This window comes from Dipodomys ordii, unplaced genomic scaffold (genome assembly GCF_000151885.1).
Source record: "Dipodomys ordii isolate 6190 unplaced genomic scaffold, Dord_2.0 Scaffold43, whole genome shotgun sequence".
Classification (NCBI taxonomy): Eukaryota; Metazoa; Chordata; class Mammalia; order Rodentia; family Heteromyidae; genus Dipodomys; species Dipodomys ordii.
Window position 1 is genome coordinate 11,981,334 of NW_012267259.1, and position 15,457 is coordinate 11,996,790.

At 40.6% G+C, this 15,457-nt stretch overlaps 1 protein-coding gene across 1 annotated transcript; it reads right to left on the reverse strand.

Annotated features, from left to right (window-relative positions):
- Positions 1–1,414: 1,414 nt before the first annotated feature.
- LOC105987619 (serpin B4-like) lies at positions 1,415–7,469 on the reverse strand. The gene is made up of 8 exons (XM_013018920.1): positions 7,439–7,469; positions 6,674–6,862; positions 6,084–6,140; positions 4,940–5,068; positions 4,319–4,436; positions 3,181–3,323; positions 2,734–2,889; positions 1,415–1,863 (listed from the first exon to the last, which is right to left on the reverse strand). The coding sequence occupies exons 2-8, from the start codon at positions 6,833–6,835 to the stop codon at positions 1,459–1,461; spliced, it is 1,170 nt and encodes a 389-aa protein (XP_012874374.1). The 5' UTR covers positions 6,836–6,862; positions 7,439–7,469; the 3' UTR covers positions 1,415–1,458.
- Between the last annotated feature and the right edge of the window lie 7,988 nt (positions 7,470–15,457).

Genomic DNA, 15,457 nt, shown 5'->3' on the forward strand with positions numbered 1-15,457 from the left:
GGTTGTATGCATACACACAAATACTTGTACAGTGTATTATTGTCAAAAATAAAAATAACATCAGTCTATAAACTGATCTACTCTCTCTTTTAAGTGAATATATTGTCAAAGAGATATAATATTGATTTTCTATTTACCATTCAAACTCAATTTTTTGTAGTATTTCTCACTCAACTTGATGTATTTCTCACTCAACTTGATATTAGTTTCTGTTGTTAAGAACCTTCCAGGGACCACATAGTATATCTTCTCACTTCAGTGAACATGGCTGCTCAGAGTCTGTGATGTTGGAAATGTATAGGAAGCGCATGCTTAGTCTGGGGTCTGCTAGCAGTGTGGGTATTGAGCAAGTAATTTATGACTAGTAAGATGAAAGAATCATCTTTTTAATTTTGTTTAATCTTAATTTTAAATGATCATATGACTAATGATTACTGCCGTGGACAGTTCAAGCTTCTAGAGTGTTTCCCGACATCTACTAATATGACAAATATATCGATCCATTTTCTTTCTTTCTTTTTTTTTGTCGGTCGTGGGGCCTGAACTCTGGGCCTGGGTGCTGTCCCTCAGCCCCACTTCCAGCTTTTTCTGCTTATGTGGTGCTGAGGAATCGAACCGAGGGCCTCATGCATGCAAGGCAAACACTCTACCACTGAGCCACCTCCTGAGACCCTCAATCCATTTTCTTAGGCGAATATCTGTAGCTATTGTCTTGTAGAATTTTCCTTGGGCTGGGGTTTAGCTCAGCTGCAGAGAGCTTGCTTAAAATGAATAAGGCCAGCCTTGGTTTAGTCCTCAGCACTGCAATAAACAAATAAATCTTCATTGAAAACAACATAAAATGAATATCTAAAATAGGCTATCTGCCTACTGTTCCATGCTCAGCATGTCTGTACTGATTTTGAATTTTTCTTTCTGATATCTTCAACCCTCATCTTTCTAAGATGACATTGGTCACACGCATTTTCTTGATGTTAATAAAAGGCAAAGCCACAGATACCTGGTATAAGCCATTGTTTTATTGATACTATATTTTATAGAATTGTAGACTAAAAGATTTAAGCAGGTTCTCAGATATTTCCTAACTTCAGGGAAATAAGAAAGTGTAGGTAACTCAACTCTTAGACTTCTTTTAAAGATAAAGTCTTATTTGGTTTGTTTCATCTAAAACAGGTCACAAACAGAATCATTTTTCAAATTTACAAGAATCAGTATTGAAATATTATCCTAATTTTGTACATTTTACATCGGGAGAATTTTTTATGAGAAAAAGAGGAGGTGCATATATGTGGGATGAAAGGGAAAAATAAAGAATCGTGAGACTTCCACTCCTGAGTTTTCAGTGGTGTCTATGAGACTGGGAGGAAAACTAACAAAGAGAACTTGTTGTCTTACCCACGCATTTACTGGGATAACTTTTGTGAATTTTTCCCAAAAGTGGGGACAAAGTCATCATACTTAAGGGGAAGCAAATCTGCCAACAAAAAGGATGCAGTTGGTCTTATTTTCCTTGATAAAGAAGAGGAAAGGGTGATCACAGCAAAATTCTTCAAGTATTGGTGCTGATGTTAAACTAACGTCTATACCTGTGGCCGCTGCAGCCTCTGTTCCCTCCTCAGTAACCTCCACAAAGGACTGGTGCAGGGCTTTGGTCACTACAAGACCCCCTTCCTGACTCATGCCTGAGAGGTCAGCCTTCTTTGGATTGAAGGTGTCAGCCATCCCCAGGGCTGTCAATGTTTTCTTGAGGTCGTATTTCTCTGCCATCTTGAACCGCGGGAAGCATACGTACACTTGCATCTTGACCATATTCTGTGTGCTTGTCCAGTCTAGTAGTTTCTCAGCGGTGAGACTATCTTGAAGCTGTAAGAACAGGGAGAAAAGTAGCTAAAATGAAAGATCCATAGCACCTTTTAAAAATGAACTGAGCAGGTGGGAAATCTTTAGCAAAATATGGAATATAGAGTTAATTCAACTCCTTAGATCTTATCCTAATAAACAAAAATTCCTGCTTACATAAATATATTTATTTTATTGTATACATATTATATGTATAAACAACATCAAAATCAGGACATTGCTCTATGTACAAAGCAAACTATAACATTGCTCTTCCTTATTCTGCCAGCATGAGAAATGTATCATTTTTGGTTGACTCTCCTTTTATTTTACTATATATATTATTTATTACATAGTGTATTTATCACATATTTGTTGTTGTTTTTTTGGGGGTCCGTTCGTGGGGCCTGAACTCTGGGCATGGGCACTGTCCCTCAGCTCTTCAGCTCAAGGCTAGCGCTCTACCACTTGAGTCACAGCGCCACTTCTGGCTTTTTTTTTCTTTTTGCTTATGTGGTGCTGAGGAATCGAACCCAGGGCCTCAGGCATGCAAGGCAAGCACTCTACCACTGTCCCCTTGTTACTATTTTTTTAACTTGACTGTTCCCAGGCCTTGTTGTTATTTTTTTTAACTTGACATATTTGTAAACATCTCACACATTGCTATAATTTAATCGCTTGACCAAATTAAATTATAGTATACCACTACCTTTAATTGATAATAAAAATGCATAACTCTAGCAAATTGTTGTATGTCTGGCTGTAAATGTTTGCCTTCCAAAGAGGAAACATCTTTTCCCAGCTGGCATTTTTCATTACTCTGAAGCTCCTTAGTCTAGAAGCTGGTTTAGACCTAGCAGTGTAGGAAAGAGGGCCAGGAGAGGCAAGTTTTACCTTCTGCAGCCCATCCACTTCATTGGGCAGCAGGACAAACATGCTCAGCTCATTGCCTTTGTAAGGCATTTCCAGGATCTTGGCCTGCTCAGCCTCCAGTGATGCAACATTGAAATCCTTAGTTTGTTTCATCATCTGCACGGGTTTGCTCACATCCTGCAAGAAATTAGAGCATTAAAAACCCAATGAGACAGAAGAGGCAACAGAGAAGTCTTCTGAGATGCCACACACATCTTTGTTGTTGGAAGAGCCAAAACAGGAATTTCATAAACTAGACACACAAGACTCTTCAGGTATTTCAAACTAAATGTAACTACTAGAATGAACCAAATAATGGCAGACATGAAATCTCCAATTTGTACTTTCAATGGAAAGCCTATCAAATATGCTTCAATTACATCTTTCACTTAAAACTACTCTATAGTACATACCTAAATGAACTGTTACCTTGTTTAGCCAAAAGTTTCCTTCTTCAGTATATTCTTTTTTAAACCTCTCCTCCCACTGCCCTTTGAAATAGATTGCATTCACCAGAACCAGGATGGTGCTTGAGCCCAGACTATCAACAGGAAACAGGTCTTTGATTTTGTCTGTAAAGGAAAGAACACGAAAGCCTGTCATGCAGGTACTAGCGATCTGTCTGGGAGATGCTATGCGAATGTGACGACTGATCATCAGTTAATTTAGCTCCTGGGGACTCATTGGCCAGTTCAGCAGATGCAACCTTTTTATGGTGCCGACCTGGGATGGAGACAGAGATTCTTGTGATGGCAGAGCAGGTTGGATGTTCTGGGTGGTGATTCTAGCCATTTCCCACTGAACACTGGCAAGCATGTCAACTCTGCCAACTTACCTCTTTCCCTACTCCCTTCCTATCTTCCCTTCTACTTGATTTCCCAAATTTTATCTCATTACTCAGAGGAAATGGAGGCAACTGAACTATTGTCTTGAAAAACATGAGTTCTATGACTTGACATATACGCCCTGTGCTATCAGACGCCACTCCTTGGGTGTGGATACCTTTTCAAGTTGGGCTGCTGGGGCCTTGGCTTCTCATGAGAATTGGGCAGCGGGAGGGGGGGGAGATGCACAGAGTGAGGGCAGCTGTGTAAAGCTGCCTTGGGGTTGGAGAACACATATGTAATGATCTAGGAAGTACAGTTGGAGACATGACCCTAGAAGGTGCCGGCCTGAGGTCAAGAAGTGCGAGTTGAGGAAGAATTTACATTTTCTCACTAGAGAAAGAGGAAAGATTTCTTTTTGCATTTTATATATCCATAGTGAAAAGTTGGCTTTGGATTCCAAGGAAAGGATAGGAGCTCAAAAGAGCTCTGATATGGACTCAGCATGCACAAAGACACTGTCACCCAGGGCCTATGCCCTCCCGACCCTAATTCTCTCTCCATGCCTGGGACCCCACCACATCTGCAGTGCCATTTCCTCCTTCTCTCCAACCCCATCTCCACGTCCTCCCACAGTGCTCCTGCACATGTCACTCGCAGGGCTCCTGCACATGTCACTCGCAGGACTCGCGCCCAGGGCACTCAGGCAGGCATGTGTAGCAGGCAGCCCTTTCAGACTCTACCATTTGTTTGGCTTTCCACCCAGGCGTTAATCTTCTTCCGGCTTTCTTCTGCATTGTTTGCAAAGTCAAGTGACTCCATATTGGCTAGGTAAAATTTCTTCAGCTTATCCAGATATTCCTTTGAGATGCAGAGAAAGAAAGGAGGAATGAAGACTATGGAGGAGGAATGAAGATATGCACCATTAGTAGCAAGATGCTCTTAAGGAAAGGCATTGTTCATGAGAATTCTGACTGGTAAATCTGACCTTTGCATTTCTCATCTCTGTGCATTTGTCCAGTCCTAGGAATACAATATTCCCCAATATTTCCCCAGCTCTCTTTAAGGACAGATACAAGTGTCTACACATTCTAGAAACCTCTTAGCCAACATTTCTCTCCAAAACATGTTCCCTGTGTCTGTAGTAGTTCAGTTCGTCATAGTCGCAGTAACATCCTCCTTGGGGAATTCCTGTGTGCACAGGTGACATGCACTGTCCGGATCTGGGACACTGCTCTGACAGTGAGTTGTGGTGCTGGAGCAAACATTCCCCATCCCAGTCAATCCTCCTTGCTCCCCCCATCTGGCCTCAGAAATAGGGAGCAGAATGCAGATGAAAGGTGTGGAAGGGCAGGCAAACTTACCTGAAGAAATTGAAAAGTCTTTTCTCCATAAAGACTGTTGGCAATTTTCAGCTCGAATGCATCAGTGGGTGTGTTTAATTCTGTCAGCATCTTTTGAAACTGATGGTGTACAATTTCTGAGTCTTCAGCCTTCAACATCAAAGAAGATGCTCATTGAATTAGGCTGTCAGTGAAATTCAGACCCCAGGAGCAATGCCTAAATGCCAGTAAGCTCAAAGATGACCTTTGGCTTCTCCCTTTAAAATTGCTGTAGTCAACCTTAAATACCCTGAATATTCTCCTTTATCTTCAGCAGGAGGAAAGTCATTCCTCCTGCTCTCATATACTTAGCTCTAGTCTATCTCATGTAAACTAACCAGGCTCCACCACTGGGTTTCTCCTTGATTTTAGGAAGTGTAGCACCCCAGTTAAACTCTAAGTTTCTTAACAAGAACCATACTTCTTTTCCAACAGCCATGCACAATATGGTTATGGGGAAGTTTGACATATTAAAACTATTAAAACAAATGAAAGTCTGTTATATTTCCTGGTGGTAAAACCTTAAATTTATTGACCCTAATATATGGCTCTGGCCTTGGTGGATTCTCTGTGTTAACATCTATGTGCTGAGTCCTTTGATCTTTGTACTTTGATTACCTGTAAGCTTAGTTTAACTGAGATGAAGCTAAGGAAGCCCAGAGCATTAAAGGTCTTTTCTCATAAGACACCAATTAGCTGAGGCATGTATGCTGGTCTGAAACTGGAGCCTTCTATATTGGTTAGCTAACAGTTTGTCACTATTAACCCTAAACTCATATGTGTGCTAGTGTTCCCCCAAATATCCTTAGACTCATGCTTCTTCCTTAGTGAATTCACATTAAATTGTCTTAGTGACATTGTGATTATGACCCTTGTTAATGTTATAATCATAATAACATTTACTGAGCTTTTTCCTTGAGAACATGGTAGGCAGTGTTAGAAATGGCTGCACAGGAGGGCTTTTTAACCCTCTCAGCCCCTTGTTCACTGAGATGAAGTCACTGACCCAGAGCAGCTGTGTCTTGCTCATGTAAACCACCTGTGAAGAGCAGTAGTGGAACCTGAGCCCGGCCTGTTTAGTGCCATCCCCGTGTTCTTAAATACACAGGAATGTTCTGGGACTCACGTGGCTGGTCGTGCAGGTTTTCTTTGTCTCCCCTGTGACTTCACTGAAGTGAAGAACCTGAAAAGCACGAGATGCAGACAAGAAAACTTCACTGAGAAGACCAGAGGAAAGAACACAACCATCACCTCAGAAGAAATGAAAGCTCACAGGAACAATAAAGAAACACAAAACTAAAAAAAAAACCTCCGACCTTTAGGAATGAGTTTGCTCTTTGAACAAAACACTTTAGAACAAATCCCATTTTGTCATCAGCTCCTTCAAAGAACTTTCCTTCATCATTTCTGATTCAAACATGTCTGATGATGTGTCCCTTGAAGTCACCTAATGAACCAGTAGTCTGCACATGTTAAGCTCATCTCTGTTTCCTAGTGGGTCTAATAAGATAGCCCAGCTTCCAAAGCACAGCCTGGCACAAGGAAGTAGAGGGCAAGAATTTGGGAACTGTGACCACACAGTTGTAGGCATGCGAGCTTGGCCTCCTGTGCCTCCCTCAGGCCTCCTACTCAGAACTGTCCATCTGTATGCTGGCTTAGCCAACCCAGCAGGGGAGAGAAGACCACACAGGTCAACAGAAGGAAGGGAACACCTACTTCCTTAATCTGGTGTGCAGTGTTTCCCTTGGCCCCCAAGGAGACCATGGAGAAGGCTGAGCCGATGCTCAAAGGGGAAAAGAAGGCATTGTCTGCCGAAGGCCTCAACTCCCGGAGGAAGTCAACCGCGAACTTGGTGTTTGCCACACTGAGAGAATTCATGGTGATCTTGGCAGGGTTCTGCAACTCCTAGAAAAAGGAAAATGCCATTCATTGTAGAATGGAGTTACAGAGCAGAAGCCCTACTCTGTGGTGAAAGTTTCTTAAAAATATCTGCCATGTGGGATTCTGGCCATGAAGGCTTTTGTTCTTTTCATTTTCTAAGAGTTCCATTATGGACATTTATAGAATTCCCACTTAATAGATTAGTAAAAGTACTACTGAAAGAGACTTCCGTAAACAGATGATTGGATGCCATTGCATTTTCTGTTCATCATTGTCTGAATAGAAAGATGGATAAAGAATGCTGTGGTGAACATTTCTGTGGGTAACATCCAGCCAGTTGTCCAAAGCCTCCTCTTTGGCTTTTCCTTCAAGGCTCTGCAGGTACCGACATGCCTACATGCTTGTAAAAATGCATTTGTTTCCTTGGAAACCAGTTATTGAGTTGAGGACTAATTGGACCAAGGATGCGTTTGTATTTTCCCCTGATATGATACATAAAACCCAGATAGAATAAAGTGCATGCACGACACAAAAATCCTGAAAATAATTCATGTTGTGGTGCTGTCACAGCCCAAAGCGCTTACCTGTGTCTGTGCTTACCTGTGCTGCAAATGGAAGCTGAAGAGGTTGATGAGGCGGTGAGCTGATGGCGGCAGAAGGTGAGACCCTGGTGTAATATATAGCTCTCCTCCTGTCCCTTCGGCCTCGTCATTTCAGTTGGTACTTCAAGAAATTCAACTGAAGGTTTCACAATCAGGCCAGCTTTCACCATTGTGAATAGGAAAATTTGTGAGCCAAGACAGTGACAGTTCTACCCCCCTCCACATGGCTGCCCGCCCACAGGGAAATGTAGACCTGCAATCACGGTGAGTCACTGACTCATCTCAAATTTATGTCCAATCTTGCCTATACCAGTCACAACAAATCAGACTCCTCAGCTTCTCCACGCACCCTCCCTTCCATCCCTCCACACACCCCTCATTCTTTAAAAACAATCTTTATTTGGATGTTAAATTGCCTTCAAGAAAATATTGCGTCCACCTACCACTCCACAAAGCTGATTTCTGCCTACATTTTAGTTCTGAAAGTTTTTATGGTTTCTACCAAATCTTCATATATATGTATATATATATATATATATATATATATACATATGAGAATAATTATAACTATAGTCCAAAGGATATTGGCAAAAGATGTCTCAGCAAATTGGACACAGGATTTTATTGGTCCCCTGCCCCTATCCAGGCTTCTGCCTTGGTCCATTCTGTTACCTTTCCATGTTATCTCTCCCTACAGCCATTCCATATTTTTCTGCTGCTTAAGCTCAGGGAAAAGATTGTTCATCTTTCTTCAATGACATGCTGTTGACAAGAAGAGCAATTGGAACACACAAGGGTCTTCTACTTTTTCATGTAAAAATAAACAGAACATCTCTGGGCTGTTAGGATCACAATATGTTTCTGTCCACATTCCTCTCTCAATATTTCTTTGTCTCAGCCTTTGGTTTGAGAATTGGGGCCTATAAACATTTGCATGTAAGGAATAAAGTTGGGTGGTGTTTTCATGCTATTATTAAGTCTTCTTTCTTTGAAGCCTTCTCTTAATTTGTGTGATTTTCTTGAAACTGAATTATGAAGGAAAGAAACTATTTAATATCACCAGGGATTTGTTTAAATTTAGACAGAACTTGGATTAATTGAGATGAGAAATCATCCCATGCTTTTCTCTTCCCTGTTCCTAGGGTGTGTTTCCAGAATTTGACAGGCAGGATTGTAACATCACAGTCACAGAACACTTAGCAATCCTGGGTTTGCATAAGAATATTCATAATTATTTTTATTGCTTTATCATGTCATGAGTTGCCCCAACTTTATTAGTTCTAGGAACCCAAGAATGAAAAACCAGTAACAAGCAAAAAGAAAAAAAAACCCAAACCACACAGAATTTACATTTTCACAAAACATCCTGTGATTACTAATATCTTTACAGGTTGGTTATGAAATATTGCCTGGATTTTCCTGAACCTTGATTCTTGGTGAGAGGTACAAAGTGTTCTAATCACCAGTAAGTTGTAAAGCAAAAGTAATAATTCTTATTTAATTAAGTAATTCAGGGCACAGTCTGTTTTCTCTCATATGTGGAGGTTATACCTAGCTTATAAATATATATGAAAACATATATAGGGCCATGATGATATGGTATATTCTAGGGTGGGTTTCCTGATAGACTCTTTGTGAACAATTAACAGACAATTAAAAAATAGGATTTTAGGGAGATTAAACCATGTCTTATTTGAGGGGGTTGAGGGTCCAAGGGAGGGAGCAGAGAAATGGAAAGAGGGATGGTGGACAAATGCAGTTGTAATACTCAAGGTATTTATACGAGAACGGAGCAGGGAACGTGAGGTGGTGGGTGGCATTGGTGTTGATGGGAGGAGAAAGGGGGAGGAGGAGGGGTGACCTTCGTCAAGATGCATGGTCCACATGCAGGGTCAGATCACATCGAAACCCCTTTGTACCACTATTTGCAGATAATAACCAAAAAGATAGTATTTCATTCTTCCTTCTTGTCAAGTAGGTACTTGTGACTGTGTCTAGAAAAATGTCTAGTGGAAAAGATTTTAAAGTATCCACCATTATGCTCTGTGGTAATTATCGTATTCCTTAGGATTTCAGTACAATTGTAGGTATACAAACGTAGGTACTGAATATCCTCTGAGTAAAAATTAACCAGTCTTCCCTTTTAGTTTCTCCAGAGGTAATGAAAAAGCAGTTCTGGGAAGTTTAGAAGACAATTTAAGGAATCAGTCTCATAGATAGTAAGATAGAATAAGAACAACACGATATTATCTCTGCAGCCTACCTCCACCCCTCTCCCACTACACAGGACTGGCATCATTCTCTGTTTAAATCAAGTTTAATCTTGTGCCTTCATTGGTCACCGGTAACTCCCTCTCTGATTTCTCTTGGCAGTTTTGTTTTATTGCAAAGACATATCAATATACATGCTCCCCCTGCCAGGAACTATCCCTTCCTCTTTTATTATCTGAACTACGTATTTTCCCTAGCAACTGCAGGCTCCTTAATCTTTCCTCGCCAGTATCTTCCCCCGCCCCCATACATATACCAGAAATCCAGGCCTTTTTATTCCCACAACCTTTCTACCTGCTGTTCTCTTCTGGTCTTCAATTCCTGTTGTGCTTTCCGACTGCACATGTACCCACAGACCATCTCTCATGTTACTTTTTAATAATAACTAAGGAATCCATCTCCTTCCTGTTCTCCCAGACTTTTCCTTTTCATCCCAACTGTTGCCATTTTTTCTGAGTGATTTCAAAGCTTTCATTTGATGGATGATAAATGGCACCTCATCCATATTTTAGCTTATATCTCTTTCTTGGGTAAATTCCTTCTTTCATGAATTGCTTTTCTTTTGTCCTTTTGTTCATGATAATCTTTATGAGTATTATGCTCACAAACCAATTGAGTATAATAGATATAGAATACTTTAAAAAACTCCAAGCAGCAAAGGGCACATTTGTCTCAAGTGAACATGGAACATATATCAGGGTAGATCATTGGTTAGGCCGAGGAATTGTGGCCCTGATTCTCATTAGGGTGATGGTTACAGGAAAACAGAAAACTGTAAGTTGTCATGAAGAAATAGGAACCATCGTGCATTGCGTTCACGAAGTTGGTGTAGCATACCTGAAAATCAACACAGTGTTTCCTCCAAAGGCAGAATTACCACATGACCCAGGAGTTTTGCCTTTATGTGAGTACCCAAAGGGGCTGAACAGAGACATGAATTTGTATGTGCCCACCAGTGACACAATAACCAAAGGTGGAAGCAACTCACATAGTCTATGTGCGGACCAGCAAACACATATGTTAACAAGTACACACACACACACAACACACACACACACACACACACACACACACACACACACACACACACACAATGTATCCTTAAAATAAATAGAATTTCTGATACAGGATCAAACAGGATATATTCTGAAAATGTTTTGCTAAGTAAAATAACCCAGAAGCAAAATGTTTATTATTCCACTGATCTGAAAGACCTGCAATAGTGGAATTCATGGAGACAAAAGGTAGCAGAATTGTCATCATGGTTGAGGATGGATGAATGGGGAAATAGTATGCGATAATGGACACGAACCTTCCATTTGAAATGAAGAAACTCGTGGGGCCTCTGGCAGGGTTGATTGTACAACACGGTGATGTGTTTAGGGCAGTGGAACTGTGCAGTGAAACATAGGTAAAATGGTAAAACTGATATTAAGTACAGTCCACCCTCATATAAACATATGTACCTGAGTGAGTTTGTTATGGTTACCTGACAATACCTTCTCAGTTTTGAATTCTCTGACCCATTTGTCTTTGTTGACTTTCCTTCTTAAAATTCTGTTTTTAAGTTATTCTCTATATTTGGTTGAAGACTTCCTGTTTTCACCCTCCTTCCCATTGCCACCTACTATAAGCAGACATTTCCCAGGCATTTTATCTAATCTTCTCTTCCCTCTGCAGCTCTCGTGCCTCGATTGCAAGCTCTACATGTTCTCAGCTCTTCCCTTTCCACTTTCTCTTCTCTGACGTTTTCTGTGTCCAGCTCCTTTAACTAGTCCTTTCTTCCCACTTATTTTAATGTTGGCGGGGGGAACGGATGCTTACATTTTTTTACTCAGTCCTTAGTGAAAAATTCATTCCAGACTTCTTATCAGGAAAATGACCTGAGTTTCTACTTTTGGTTGTGTGGCTCTGATAACATTTCAGTAGGACAGCTCCTGTTCTGTAGAGTGCATTAATTTAACAAATACACATATATGTTATATATATTTATTATGTTTTCCAATATGCACCAGGTCTGGCTATAACCAGCAGTCTCTGACTACAGCTGTTTAGAATTTTGATAAATGCTTTGGGCCTCCTTGAAACCCAGGGATGGCTACATAGCAGGTTTGTTTATAAGGGCTATTGAATGATCCTTTCTCCATATACCACCAAGACACCAGCCAAAAGGAAAATCAGCATGGCATTGTTTTTTAAAAAATGTCTCACTTACTAGATGCTTGGTATAGTAAACCAAAATAATGCAGAAATATAGGCAGGGAAGTGTGAGAGTGGCAGAGATAATGATCATTTCCCCTTAAGCCTCACTGCTTCTGGTACTGGACTTAGGTCAAGATTGTACTCCTGGTTGGTGCTAGTGGCTCACAACCATGACCCTAGCTACTTGGGAGATGGAGGTAAGGAAGATTTCTATTCAAGATCAACTTGGCCCAATAAAAATCTTATCAGACACCTTTTCAAGGAAAAGCTGGGTGCCATGTTGCATAGCTGTTTTTCTAGCTACTAGTATGCTTAACAAAGGTAGCCAGTAGCCAGGTCCATGCCTGGGAAAGAAGCGAGACTATTTCTAAAACAATGAGCAGAAATCAGGTTGGAGGCATGGCTTAGTGGTAAGAGCACCTTCTTAACAAGCACAAGGGCCTGAAAATGGAAACAAATGACTCTAGAAACTAATGTGATATTTTGTATCTTAAACTTATGTATACACTTTGAGTTCAGAGAAGCTAACATCAATCAAAGACATTTCATTGTAAAAGTATATTGCAACAGGGACAAATTCTTTGGAGAGGAAGCAGTAAGAAATACTATTTCAAAGTTAAAAAAAGAGAATGAGAAAAGGGTTACATTTAATCAAGAGGCATTGTATTCATAAACCACTCTGTTGAATGGCAACTCCTTTTGTTCAGCTACCTAAAGAAAATCAAAATTAGCTATACAACTTGTCAAGGGCGGTTAGGAGGGAAAAACTGAGGGAAAATGAGGTGACATTGTCCAAAAAGGAATCATTACCTGTTGTATATAACTGTAACCCCTCTGTACATCACCTTTACAGCTATTCTTAATTTTCTAAAAAAAGAAAAGTATATTGAAAAAAGTAAGCAAAAAAATCACATAAAAGTCTGAATTTTAGAGGTTTTTCCTGTCTCTTTATCATTATATTCCACTGGATGCGTAAAGCTTTTTTTTTTAATAGCAGCACCCACAAATTTACCAGAATGGCTATCTTTTGCAACTCTATAGAGTATGGGGAAAATTTATTTTTAGGTGTCAACTTTAAATGTACAAGGAGCACCTGTTTTGTGTTTTGAAAAAGAAGGAATGGTAATTCTTGAGGAGAGATCTTAGAGAGCTTTGATCTACGGGCTTAACAACTGGGGGTTTTCAACTGCTGCCTGTGGCTAACCACATCAGCCGGTGACAGTGAGCCCTGGCTGCCACGGGGACACAGCAGCGCAGGACTTCCTGACTGACAGCTCAGCAAGCTTCTGGATTTTCTTCTGCAAGCCCAGAAGAATGCCCTCTTCCTCCACACCCATCCTGTGGAAACACCCCATGGTGCATGCAAGCTGAGTGACCCAGGGGAAGAGGCTGGTATCACCAGACACAGGGATGGGGATACCTGTGACTCCATCTGATTGCAAAAACTCATATTTATTAAAGTCTGACTTCCAGCTCTTCTCTCAACAGTGTTTCCAAACCTCCAACACTGGGGTTAATTTCCCTTTTCCATTCACTTCAAAGGTTTTATAAACTTCCTTCCCTCTCTCAAAGTTTCTTCTTACTCCAGAGGAGAAAAAGAATGCCAAAGTATCACTTTAATTTCATGTCCTTGTCTCTTACCTAGTTTACTAAAGTAAAAAGGGAGAATAGTTGTCCAGAATTTAGTTGAGTCATCATTCTTTCTGCAGTATAGACTTGGCTCAGCTTTTCCTTTCTGTGTGTGTGTGTGTTTTTTAATTTCTATCTTTCACTTGTTTTGGAATCATACTTCAACATTCATAAGCTTAAAAATATTACCTTTATTTCTATTGTATATACTCTCTTACATAAATCAAAAGACATCCCATCCATCCATCCATCCATGCAACTATTATTTTATGGTTAATGTATTCTTCTTGTTATTCTGGTTTGGAGAGTCAAAGCTCAGCACCTTTGTCCTTTGCTTCTGTAATATGGCTTTGCTCTCAAACATGTCATATTGTATTTTTTGCTTACATTCACCATGAAGTTTCTGGTCAAAAGTTATCCATGTTTCACCCACAGATAGATACTGAGATACCATTTGTCTTTTAAATATGTTGTGAATTGTTCTATTGGTGCTGAAATGATGGACAGAACTTCTGGCGATTTAGCACAAAGCAGAGTAGTAGCTCCAGACTGAACCAGAGGTCACAATTCCTTGATTCAAACAGAAATGTCTTTTTCTACTTCTGAATGCACATGGTAGAACAGTGAAAAAGTGTGAATTTATTAAAGTTCAACTTTTCTGTGCACATCTTTTCATATCGATTGTGATAATATGGGAGATATCCTAAAATACAAATTCACAAGAACTTATCAAAAACCATATGAGGAATTTCTGTGCACCCTTCTACTTGTTTTCCCCAATAAGTAACATTTTGCAAAAGTGTAGTAGGAACAGACACTAGCACACCAAAGTAGTTCAGGCCATTCACGTAACCAGTGGGAAGAAGTTTCAGAGTTAATTTCTTAGAGATCTTTTTTTTTTTAACTGAAGAAAATGTTCAGACTTGTGTGGGAGAAAAGCCAAGAGAGAAGCCAGCCAAGATAGATAACACTCTTCACTTTTTCCTGTATTAAAGCAATTAATTTTGACATGATGGTAGATTCAAGTCCAGTGGTGTGATATGACATGGAAGGAAGGTAATGATAATGTGTAGACAGGAGTTGCCATTTAACAAAGAAATTTATGATCACAGTTCATCTTGTTCGATGAAGGACTTTGTTCCTGTTGTGTAGGTATTTCCTCCCTCATCTTCCCCTTCAAGAAGTTCCATGCAGGCCAGAATGACTGGTTTACATCTTAGAGTGTCCAAGTTCCTGTAGTGTAAATGATCAATACTCCACCGTGGTCTTTTCTTTTGTACTGTGCCACCTGCCTATTATCTCCCCAAGGTGGAGATCAGTCTCAGAAGAGCATGTCCCTGGCTAATTCCTCTCTGGAGAGCCGATAATGGCTCAAGGGGCCGGAGGCTCACCTGGCAGGCCAATGAGTTCTTGTTCAGCCTGGAGGAGTGAACTAACGTGGGCTGCTTCCTGGAGTCAGGAAGGGCACGGCCTGAGCCTGCCTCCTGGTGGATGGGAGGGACAGGAAGTGCTGCTGCTGGGCTGGCCCTCTAGGGTCATGAGCCAGCTTGCGTTGGTGCAGCACTTCTGGTGTGTGCCCTTGACTGCCTCGTATGCAACAGGGTATACTGGGGAGGTGTGCTAGGCGTACTGGGGAGGATGAGAGAGAAAAAGGTGCACTCTCTCGCCTGGACCAAAAGTCCCTCCTTTGTTTTCAGGCTCAAATATACAACAGTTTATTTATTGATCAATTGAATTACATGTTCATGTTATAAATGAGAAAGCCTAGCCCCAACTTTCAAATAGGGTTTGGTGGGTTATTTCTGTATCAAGCAAGAGATCTAGGAGCCGTAGTAGGGATTACAAACCAACTTGCTCACATTCCTAGCTCAGCCTCTAGACAATAGATTGGGTTCAATCAATTGCCAGCTTTCTC

Bases quoted from the DNA above. Each gene is read 5' to 3' on its own strand.
- LOC105987619 (XM_013018920.1), bottom strand. From the start codon at position 6,835: ATGAATTCTCTCAGTGTGGCAAACACCAAGTTCGCGGTTGACTTCCTC. The intron at 3,324-4,318 runs GTAGAGTCTGAA...TTTCCTTTACAG, and splicing joins GGTGGAAAGCCAAACAAATG to ACAAAATCAAAGACCTGTTT. The intron at 1,864-2,733 runs GTAAAACTTGCC...CTGTTCTTACAG, and splicing joins AAGTGGATGGGCTGCAGAAG to CTTCAAGATAGTCTCACCGC.